This window comes from Castor canadensis, chromosome 12 (assembly GCF_047511655.1).
Source record: "Castor canadensis chromosome 12, mCasCan1.hap1v2, whole genome shotgun sequence".
Taxonomy (NCBI): domain Eukaryota; kingdom Metazoa; phylum Chordata; class Mammalia; order Rodentia; family Castoridae; genus Castor; species Castor canadensis.
The window spans coordinates 32,875,812-32,888,054 of NC_133397.1; the positions used below are offsets into that span (position 1 = coordinate 32,875,812).

Sequence of the window (12,243 nt, forward strand, 5' to 3'; positions counted from 1 at the left end):
CCCTATTGCAAAAGTACATATATATGTTACACTGTCGCCCCGCCGCTACCATTTGCTTGTGTACAGTAAGGATACTCACTATAATCCTTAATTTTTTTTCCCCAAGGGAAGTGGGAAGCTCTGTAGTAGATGGACAGTAGAAACTTTCACTCTGCTTAAATTGTCTAAGGTCCAAAAACGTTGAGACCCTACGTAACAACCAAAGTCAGCACAAGAGAATGTTTGCAATTATGACCTTGAGCCATCAGGATTAAATTAGCTACACTATTTAAATTGTTACCTATATGGTTCAAAATAAGAAAAATTAGAAGTCTTTTAAAAAGCTTACTGTCCTAAATAACTGATGCAAAAGTCTTGGTGCTGAAAAAAGTAATGCTTCAGGTATTTAAAAAAAGCCATTTATATGAAAAATGCTATGTAAAGAGCCATTAACTTTTTTTTTGTTTGAACTTGGGGCTTTGCACTTGTCCACAAAGGCACTCTACTGCTTGAACCATGCCTCCTGTCATGCTCTGGTTATTTTGGAGATAAGGGTCATGCTTTTTGCCCAGGCTGGCCTCAAACTACAATCCTCTGTTATCCCAGCCTCCCAAGTGACTAGGATTACAGATATGAGCCACCAGCTACCAGCAGCACTTATTTACATTTTGAATGCATTTCTTATCTTTCAAACTTTAAATCTTTGGTCCAGAAACTATATCCAAAGATGCTAGTAAGTAATCTATGAACTTTCCTTGAGCCAACAGCAAGTAAATCTGTGGGGTTTTTTTATTTTTTGTTTTGCCAGTGTTCAAGTATAATCTTCTACTAGTTCATTCATAGGGCTAGACTTTCCAAATTAAAGGATTTTAGGAAGGAGAATTTCTTTATTTTTTGGGGGCAGTTACTGGGGTTTGAACTTAGGGCCTCACACTTGCTAGGCAGCCACTCTGCCAGCCCCCAAATTAAAAGAATTAAAGAGTTGTGATAATTAGCATACATTCTATACTGCCATAACAAAGCAAAGAATAAATTAATCTAATGGAATCTATGGGTCTTGACATATTCCATTTTTCCCTTTTCTCTTTTAGACCATCTCACAGGAAAAAGCCATTCATGACGTGACCCCAAAAAGCAAATAAAGCTGTTTTGCTTATCTGTTGCTCTGATGGGATATAGCTAAGATCTGCAAGATTTGTAAAAAAAAAAAAAAAAAAAAAAAAAAGCGCAATATCGGGCTTATGTGTGGCTCAAGTGGTAGAATCCCTGCCTAGCAAGCACAAGGCTGAGTTCAACCCCCAATACCATGGTCCCCAAAAGGCTCAATATCACTAGTCCACATTCGTATCTTCACACTTCCTCATCTGACTTCTCTTTTCCACATTTTTAAGTCACACTTTCTCTCCTCTTATACCCCATTCTGTTTACTTCCCTGGGAACACAGAACAAATCATCCTTAGAGTTCAAAGTCTTAATGGGCACAGCTCAGAATGGATGCTCCTACACAATCCCAGGACAACCTTTCCCCAGCTAGCAGGACCTACAGAACTTCAATGACCCCCATTAAACAACTAAAACTCCCAAGAATTTTGCACTTCCTCTTTACACAAGCTTACATTTTAAAATTTATTCTTCCACACAAAAATAAATTAAAACATGAAACTGTCAAAGAATTTCACAACAGGCTTTTTTTAAATAAAAAAGTTCTTGTAGAGCATTTAATGTAGTTCGTTTACCCAATTTTTCAGTAAGACATATTTTAATAAAGGATCACAAACCCAAAAACCTATACCAAGAAGATAATCAATTTCAACACTACTACAAGAGAGTTCCATTTATTCTATCAGATTTTTCTAGACCCCTTTGGCAAACCATTTAACCAATTTTTAGCCTTCAGCTGACTACCACTGACATATTTAACTCCATAACTACACTACCAACTAATAGTATTTTTGCAACACTTCACTATGCAAATCACGACAGGTCCTAAATAAGCATTTCTTTGGTGCAAAACCAAAACTATTCATATAACCATCTTTAATATATACTGTTACAGAACTAAGAAAAATGTTCAAAACAACTGGAGTAAGACTATGCCATACTTATTGTTTTGACTTAGAGAGACCATTTCAACTCCTCTGCCACGTAGATTGTTAGGGAACTTACAACAAACAGACTATACACACACAAGAAATAAAATTCTGGAGTTTAAAAAAAGACACTAGTGAATAAGCCAAAACTCACAGCAAAGATGGGCCATTAAATATGTAAGCAGCAATATATAAACATTTAAAACAATAAACACCACCAGAGGCATTTTGATGATAAATATCAAGAGTTCAATATAGCAATTTCTATTTTCTACCACTTCCTATAGTATTGTTTTCAACTTTAAAGCACAGAATAGGTAGTGTCAATAACTACTAATAAAACTAAAAAATATTTTAAAACAATTTACAGCCAAAGAATCTTATCAAAAGCAATCCTCAACATCTACTTGTAAGAACAATAATCTGAAACCTAACTTTTTCCCAGAGAAGATTATTCTTCTAAATTTTATAATCTTAATATATCAATGTAGCAAAGAATAAAAGCTGAGACATTTTAAAGGGGGACTTAAATACAAACAAATTTAACCAGTCAAAATACCAACTGTAGAGGTAAGAATCCAAACAGAAGCGGACAGACTTTTTGATAAATGCCCCATTCTTTCAGCCCTTATTACTCAAAATTCCTCTTTGCTCATAAATGCTGAATACATACTGAAAAATACTACTCCTTCCTTTTTAGTCCTCTTACAGGCCAGAGCCCATTACAAATCAAAACCAGACCAAATATAACAACAAAAACTTTTCAATACCCAACCAATAGCTCTCTATTTATCTCAAGGATTATTTGATAGATCAATATCCTAAGAAAACAAGAAATTTTGGACAACTTCTGGAGAGTACATTATAAGGGACTGATCCCATATAAACCACAACAGGTGAGCAGGAAAAATACAGAGACAAGAAATATGCCAGTCTTCATCAGAAATACAAAAATTCTAACAGTTCAACTATGCTACCTTCCTTCTGCCTTGACAAACTTACCATAGCCATCATGTCTAAACGAAGAAGGGTGTTCTCCCAAAATGGCTTGTCTCTGGCGACCCTTTCCTCTATCTGACACAAAAGTAGAAACATGGTTTTAACAATTTTGACCCAAGTACTTAACAGAGTTCTCACAAGGGAAACACCCATTCAAAACATCCATTATACTTCATAAAAGAAATATGGCTCCTGGTTAACTTTAAACATCCATTCATATCCAATTTAAATACAAACACCAAAAGTTTAAGAAAATAATTCTATCTAACAAATTCCACTTAACTTGAAAGTATCTTTTGGCAAATGCTAAATACAATCACACTTTCAAATTTAAGGAAAGAATAAATACTTTGCAGAAAGTGATGTACACAATGCTAGAGTTTGACACTGTACAGAAGTTTGTTTTGTTTTGTTTTTTTAACCAATACATGTCTTTAAAACAAGCTTTTAAGTGCAGTACTTTTGAAAGACAGTACCTGAATCATACTATTAGCTTCAACAGCAACACATTTTCAAAGTGGGCTTCTTTCAAGAAGTTTCAGCATAAGCCAACAACAACCTGTATTACATGGTTTCACAATCAGTAAACACAGAGTATTTTGTATGTATATACACATATTTACAAACACCTACTGACTTGAGAGCTGAAAATTTGAACATCACTGGCTCATATTATGTCATAGATAGGTAGGTCATTGTCTAAAGACCCAACACCAGGCAGAATTCTGAGCAACCCCCAAAGTTTAAATATGCCAAGAGAAAGCTAACCAAGGGGGCTACATTATTGGATGAGAATACTACAATACTCTAAAAGATAATTTTTATTCTAACTACATTTTCAGGAAAGGCATGCCAATTTTCCCAAATCTTATTTGAGACATCAATTTAAAAAAAAAATTACTTGTAGGTTTCTAAAATAGCACTTCCTATGTTGGTTAGTAAATTTCAAAAAACAAAAATCAATGTACAATACTTTTAGAAGTATGTTGGTCAAATTAAAGTGCCCAATAAGATTTTTTGTATATGCATCTGAAGACTCTGGTCATTCTATCTTTGCAAATTCAGAGGGATACTTTCCATATATCCTTAGTCACCTAAACAAATGAGGTTATGGGAGATGAGAAATACTTTAACTTTCACTTCAGTCTAGAGAAGTATAATTTTAATTACCTATCCCAAGTTATCACAAACAGTCAAAGGGATTAAGGAGGTCATCTAGCTCAACTTTAATCCATGTAAAAACTCTTCATCAGCCCTCCTAATGGGGACCATCCATCTACCGTCTGCTGACCCAATACTAGTAACAAGGTACTTACTATCTTCCCTTTTCAGATATCCTAAATTGCCAGAAAACTTTTATAATACATAGAAACTGATCCTCTATCTCCCCACATTCTAAAGCATTTGGAGCTTCATACACTTAAAACTTGAAAATTCCTCCAAATACTTGAAAAGTTAGTATGACCCTTCCCCACACTTTCCCAAAGACATTGATACTCCAGTCTAAATATTCATGTCCCTTTGTTTCTTCCATGGCATCCAGCATCTCTCACCTCTCTTTCATCAATCAACAAGGGATTCTGCTAATCCCTTGTTACTGTTCCGCTGTTTAAAGCACATGCCACCAAACGCTAAGTGCAATTCCTTATCTGTTCTAGGAATCTTAAACCAAAACCACTGTGCCTTCATGGCTCAGTTTTACTGATACAGTTAACAGTGTGTTATAAAGGAGAGGGAACTATGTTGGGAATTAGAAGGTTCCAACTTAACCACTAATATGCTGTATAGTCACAGAAACACAATCTTCATTCATGAAATGAAGAGTAGATTATTTCCAAGGAATCTTTCAGCCACACATTTTCATTACTAATAACTTATCCAAAGCATTCACTACCTAATATATGGTCACACAAAACAGAAGTAGTAAGCAGGAAAATCCAAACACTGAGTACATTAGTCTTTAAATAGTGGTTTGCAAGCTTTCATGGATAAAACAGAACCGAAATCTGATGAAGCTGTGCACTTTCTTCCCAAAAAGGTGCACATATATGCAATATGCAAGTTTTGCTTCTTATTTCTGGAAGGGCTCCTGGAGATCAGTGTAAGGATTCTTTGCACTGAAGTATAATTAGGGCTGAAAAGGACCTTTAAAAAAATGAAAGTATGTTTTTTAAACGGGTTCTTCGTTTTGTAGAAAAAGATGTATGCAGGTCTTTATTTGGGTACAGCAGATAAACAATGTTCATTATCTATCACCTTGACTGTAAATTAAGATCACTACAGAAACAAAAGCAGAACTGCTAGTCTTGCCAGAAAATTAAGAAATTATAAATTTTTTTCCCTTTAAAGCATGAACAACTAAAATTGTTTTCCATCCTTTAATTATATTTCATTATTTAATGACCTACCTTGCTCATCTCTATAAACAGATTATCTGACTAAAATTGTGTGGAAAAACTAACCTAAACTGGCTTTGTGTAAAGCTCAAACCTTTTTAAAGAATACATGTTAACACTGTTAAAATAAATAAATGTTTTAAGTGACATTAAGAAAAATGCAACCAAAACTCACCATTTTAAATGAATAAACAAAAATTAAAACTGAGTGTTCAATAACTGACTATAAGTTGACAGAAGTGAGAGATTTCTCATCAACCACTTGTCCCATTGTTTAAGGGCTAAGGCTTTGCTTTCCAATACCAATTCAACTGTACCAAGCCGAGGCCAAGTAAATTTTCACTGAGTAGTGAAAAATTTGGGGTCTAGTCAAAGTTGTATTACAAAACAAATCTACTTTACAATCCCATGCATAAAACAAGATGATTTCCTGGAAATTGAGTGAAAGAGGCCAATCATTCCAAAGTACTAAATATTTGAACATGCAAAGGACCATCACATTGTCTCTCTTCTTTTGCTAGAGTACATGCACTATAAAGTACCCATGGCCCAAGATATTTGGATGCCATAAAATTTTTTCTTGTTGACTTTTATAGACATACTCATCTTGGGTTTTTCCAATATGTGGTTCAAACACTGATATTGTAGTTCAGTTGTAGCCAATACTGCAGCCCCCTTGTTTTTACAAGATCCACATTTTAATTTGTATATTCCAGAATTGCCACACAGTTAGTTGAACAATTATATCAGTCAAATCTATGCTCAGGAAATTTAGCATTTATAGGCTTTAGGTGAAACTGCATCTCAAATGAAATGCTCTTATTTTTTAGATTTATTAAGTTTAAATATATTCTACCTTGAACAGACATGTTACTTTCACCTATATTTGAAATGTCAAAATTTCTTGTTATACAAATTAACATAAGTGATAACCTTAAATTTTACAAAAAGTGACAACTTATAAACAGCCACTTTACAAAAATCAAATAACACAGAAAAACATCTTTTACATATAATGAACCTTTTCATTTAGAGTTTCTGTTCAATACTCATATTTGAGAAAAAACAAAAAAAAGAGTAAACTTAAGTGCAGCAAATGTGCACCTCTGTTTTCTTTTTGGTGCTGGGGATTAAACACAGGGCCTTGCACACGCTAAGCATGCTCTACCACTGAGCTGCACCCCCAGCCAAGTGCACACCTTTCTAATCGATGTATCTTTAATGTCTGTGTGCATTGGTTGTGCATTGTCAATTCCCAAGACCTGTAGATAAGTTGGCCCTGGTTATTTGCCAATTAACAATTTAAATCTAAGCTGAAAACAGTTACAGTAATGGGCATTCAGATTTACAACATTGTAAAAAAAAGTCTAGTTACCGTTAGTGAAAATTCTTAAAATTCTACAACTGAAACCTTAAGGGAAATCAGACCAATATATACATACAGCTTGAATAAATGGGCACAGTCTATCATGGTGTTCATCCCATGCAAGTCTGAAGTACTGTTAAGTGTCCTTCTTTAAAAACTTGGGGTGATGGTGCATGCAGTATGCAGTCAAGGTGAATTGCAAGTCTGAGTTTTTCAGAGGGCTTTTTGCTGATGCCGATGTTGTGCATGATGAAGTGTAGAGTCAGCCTGCTGGAGTCCTCTATCCTTCTTAATGCCTCGTCCAGCTTGGGGGAAAAGTCCTTTCCATAGAGAAGCAGTGTGCAAGTTTGCAGTTTGTAAGGAATATTCTGAATCAGTTTCCTCTCCTCCAAAGAGAGAGAGCTGCTTGGAGAAATGCAAGTCCTTGAACTGCGGGCGTGCCTGTATGTGTGGGCTCCTTGTTGAACTAAATATAAATGGCTTAGTACATACCAGTAGGGGGCACTAATGTTCAAGGTTATTTTCCAGCAAAACATGGCCTTTTGCAATAAAAGCATTCACCAACGAGATTTTCATTTGAATTAATTAGCCCATCTCAGGAAAAGGAATCTAACTGCTTGCAAAAATTTGTCAGCGGATGTTAAGTACATTCTAAAATGCATAAAATACCTACCTCGTCTTCCCAAATATGGTTTAGTGTAGTCCCAACTGTCATTGTCATTCCTAATAACATTTAGACGAGTTGGCTGTTAAAATTGAAAATAAATAATAAGTTCAAATTATATACTCAAGGCATAAATATTTCTTTGGTAAAGTGTTGAAAAAAAATATTTACCCTTGCATATTCAATTTTTAGGGTGCAACATCCAGCATAGATGTCTGCTCCATTAAGTGCAGCCTTAGCTTTCTGAGCACAAAGGACTGATTCAAATGTAAGTTCTATTAAGGAAATTTGGTTTAAGGTATCCAATATTTAATCATTCTTCATTCCCAAAGAACTAAAACTAATCAAACATAATTCTTTTACTTCTGGAAATGTTTTACTATATAAAATTTCTAGATAAATCTAGGTAGAATAATTTATTTTTAAGGTCAAGGACACCAAAGAAAACATAACAGCACCAAATACCTACATTAATCTTCTAAGTAATTAGAAGTACTACAAACTGAGGAGTGAGCAAGAGAAGAGAGCAACTGAAACTAGATCCATGTATATCACCCTATGCCAATATTAACTCAAAATGGATCAAGGATCTTAGTATCAGACCACAAACTCTAAAGTTGATACAGGAAAGAGTAGGAAATACTCTGGAGTTAGTAGGTATAGGTAAGAACTTTCTCAACGAAACCCCAGCAGCACAGCAACTAAGAGATAGTATAGATAAATGGGACCTTATAAAACTAAAAAGCTTCTGTTCATCAAAAGAAATGGTCTCTAAATTGAAGAGAACATCCACAGAGTGGGAGAAAATATTTGCCAGCTACACATCAAAGGACTGATAACCAGAATATACAGGGAACTTAAAAAACCAAATTCTCCCAAAACTAATGAACCAATAAAGAAATGGGCAAGTGAACTAAACAGAACTTTCTCAAAAGAAGAAATTCAAATGGCCAAAAAACACATGAAAAAATGCTCACCATCCCTAGCAATAAAGGAAATGCAGATTAAAACCACACTAAGATTCCACCTCACCCCTGTTAGAATAGCCATCATTAGCAACACCACCACCAACAGGTGTTGGCAAGGATGCAGGCTAAAAGGAACCCTCTTACACTGTTGGTAGGAATGTAAACTAGTACAACCACTCTGGAAAAAAATTTGGAGGCTACTTAAAAAGCTAGACATTGATCTACCATTTGATCCAGCAATACCACTCTTGAGGATATACCCAAAAGACTGTGACACAGGTTACTCCAGAGGCAACTGCACACCCATGTTTATTGCGGCACTATTCACAAGCCAAGTTATGGAAACAGCCAAGATGCCCCACTACTGATGAATGGATCAAGAAAATGTGTATCTATATACAATGGAATTTTATGCAGCCATGAAGAAGAACGAAATTTTATCATTCGCTGGTAAATGGATGGAATTGGAGAACATCATTCTGAGTGAGGTTAGCCTGGCCCAAAAGACCAAAAATTATATGTTCTCCCTCAAATGTGGACATTAGATCAAGGGCAAACACAAGGGGATTGGACTTTGAGCACATGATAAAAACGGGAGCACACAAGGGAGCGGTGAGGTTAGGTAAGACACCTAAAAAATTAGCTAGCACTTGTTGCCCTTAACGCAGAGAAACTAAAGCAGATACCTTAAAAGCAACTAAGGCCAATAGGAAAAGGGGACCAGGAACTAGAGACAAGGTTAGATCAAAAAGAATTAACCTAGAAGGTAACACACACGCACAGGAAATTAATGTGGGTCAACTCCCTGTATAGCTCAACTAGCAAAAACCCTTGTTCCTTCCTATAATTGCTTATACTCTCTCTTAACAAAATTAGAGATAAGGGCAAAATAGTTTCTGTTGGGTATTGAGGGGTTGCGGGGGGGGGGGGGGAGAGGGAGAGGGAGAGGGCGGAGTGGGTGGTAAGGGAGGGAGTGAGGGCAGGGGGGAGAAATGACCCAAGTGTTGTATGCACATATGAATAAAAAAAAAAAAAAAGAGAATAGAGCATAGTTCTATTCCCTAGCAAAGGGAATAGAAAATATTTTACTTTTGAAGTAGGAAGACCATTATGAAAGAAACAAAATATTTGTCCACCCAGGGACGCCAAAAAATAGCAAGAACAAACAAAAACAAATAATACAAATATGTATATATTTCTTCTGAGAAGGCAAAGTTTTATAATCACTTAACTACCATAACTTTATTGGATTTTTAAAAAATGACTTAGGGTCAGGCACAGTGGCTCACAGATGTAATCCCAGTTACTCAGAAGGCAGAGATTGAGAGGATCAAGTTTTGAGGCCAGCAGGGGTAAAAAGTGAGGCCACCTCAACCAATAAGCATGTACTTGTGATCCCAGCTACTGGAAGGCATAGGTAGGAAGAGGGCAGTCTGAGCAAAAACATGAGACCCTATCTGAAAAATAATCTAAGGCAGAAAGGGTTGGAGGTGTGGCTCAAGTGGTAGAGTGCAAGCACAAGGCTCTGAGTTTAAACCCCAATATCACCAATTTTTTTTTTTTTTGCTTATGTAATTAAAAAAAATCAAACTACTTAAAGCATATAAAGCAATTTAACTAAAAGCAAAACACCTTGCCAGAAGTAAGTGTGCTATTAAAAGAGTTTACTATATATCCCTTCCTTTTTGTATACATGCAGACATACATAGAGATTAGGGTTTTTTACTATATTTATGTTTGAAAAATATGATTGTATTATATATATTATTTGCAAATTGTTTTCACTCAGTATTTAACAAATTTAACATAGAGAAGTACCTGTATATAAACTGTGAACATTTAAAAAATTGAACAAAGAAAGGTAAAGATTCTACTGAGTCTAAAGTTTTGCTACTTCCAAACTATTTTAAGGGGGAAGTCAGAGACATTCATTTGGGATAAACCACAAAGGGTACATGTGTACCTATTATCAAAGAATGTTATTTCACAACGTAAGATGAAGTACTGACTGTTTTATGATACCAAGTTATTCTTATCAAAATAGTAAAATTCTCTGTGGGTACTACAATTTTTTTTTTCTTTTTTGGTTGGGTTTGAACTCAGGGCTTTGTGTTATCTGCCTGGGGTGACTTTGAGCCTTCATCTTTCCCAATCTCAGCCTCCCAAGTAACTAGAATTATAGGCATGAGCCACCTGGCCAGTTTTCATTTTTTAAATCTAAGTCAGGTAGATTGTTGTGGAAGGAAAAAGTAAATGCCACTTGCCTAGAAATGCTCAAGCAGGAAAAAAAAAAAATCAGTGAGTTATATAGCATTCATATACATCAATAAAAAAATTACAAATAAAGGATATTCAACCATTGCCTGTATCCCATTTCTCTTGAAAATAACAATGCGTTGTACTTTTCCAACAGGGTTGCATACAGTATACAAAACATCCTAAGGGGAAAAAAAAAAAAAAAATCAAGATTTTTCACACTTTACATTTAGAAAAAACATTAACATTAAAACTACACTCCATTTTGTTATAAATGTTAGGTTATCTGAAACCTAACAACTTTCAAGATGTCATTCCTATTAATTACTTATTTAACTAATTTTCTTTTAATCTGCAGTGCTGGGGATTAAGCACCCAGGCCCTCACAAATGCTAGGCAAGCATTCTACACTGAGCTACATTCCCAACCCCCTAAACTAATTTTTAAAATTACTTTTAAAAAACTTTAATACTTCTGAAGTTAATTCCTCACCTTTACCATATGTCAACATTAGAGAAGATTCAATGAAATATGAGAAGCACTTTTACCCATTGTACCTCCTAAATGAATCCTCAATATTTGTCTTTAACAGGTAACCAAAATAACCTCTGGTAACATATAATCAATAAATCAAAACTGTAACCAGCTCATTTATAGTTTTCCCCCCCTAAAGTAACTGTGAACTATTTAATATTATAATCACCTAAATTATAGTAATACATATCTTACTAAGGCAGTATTAAAACAATTCTGGTATTGTATTTTCCAAGAGAAAAGACTCAGGGAAGATCTTTCATAAAGTGTTAGATGTCATCAACCAAGACAACTGAGTCATCTAAGGAAGAAGCTAAACACTCACTTCGGAATAATTATTCAATTTTCAAGATATTTCTTGAGTACCTATATTACACAGCTAAACTGTTAGATACTAGGGTTATAACAACAACAACAACAAAAATATCAAAGTACCTATATCATATCAGTTATATTTTTCCTAAAACATCAAACATTATAAGTATATTAATACTGTCTATTAATATTACAAAAGTAAGTACATAATGTGTAATACAAATCTAAGCAGTATCTTATACCTGGCTTTATGATCACATATATGTCCATACTAGAAATCACACCAACTACACTTCCCTTATGGCATTATTTTAATTATTATAAAGATCAAGTGTCTTTGTCACTAGCTTATTATGAAACGGCACATGATTATAGAAGCAGAAAATTCAACTGGTTCAGTAATCTTTTTTCTCTTTTTTTTTTGGTGAAGCTAAGGACTGAACTCAGGATTTCACACTTGCAAAGCAGGCATTCTGCCACTTGAGACACATCTCCAGTCCATTTTACTCTGGTTATTTTGGAGATGGGGGGGCGGGGGGAAGTCTTGCAAACTATTTGCCCAGGCTGGCCCTTGAATTGCAATCCTGAGGAGCTAGGATTACAGGTATGAGCCACTGGAACCTTTTTTTTTTTGCTTTTGCTGGTACTCAGGTTTGAACTCAGCGCCTTGCGCTTG

The 12,243-nt window shown here is 35.1% G+C and overlaps 1 protein-coding gene across 4 annotated transcripts in view; it reads right to left on the minus strand.

Annotated features, from left to right (window-relative positions):
* Positions 1–12,243, minus strand: part of Hnrnpll (heterogeneous nuclear ribonucleoprotein L like) — a 39,253-nt gene that overhangs the window by 11,891 nt on the left and 15,119 nt on the right. For 2 of the 4 annotated variants that reach the window (XM_074049530.1, XM_074049531.1), the window contains exons 4-7: positions 10,813–10,900; positions 7,666–7,760; positions 7,504–7,576; positions 3,072–3,143 (exon numbers count right to left, since the gene is read on the minus strand). In XM_074049530.1, coding sequence (XP_073905631.1) covers positions 3,072–3,143; positions 7,504–7,576; positions 7,666–7,760; positions 10,813–10,900 — 328 coding nt within the window. The remainder of the gene's footprint in view (positions 1–3,071; positions 3,144–7,503; positions 7,577–7,665; positions 7,761–10,812; positions 10,901–12,243) is intronic. The other 2 variants (XM_074049532.1, XM_074049533.1) reach the window with 1 other exon arrangement.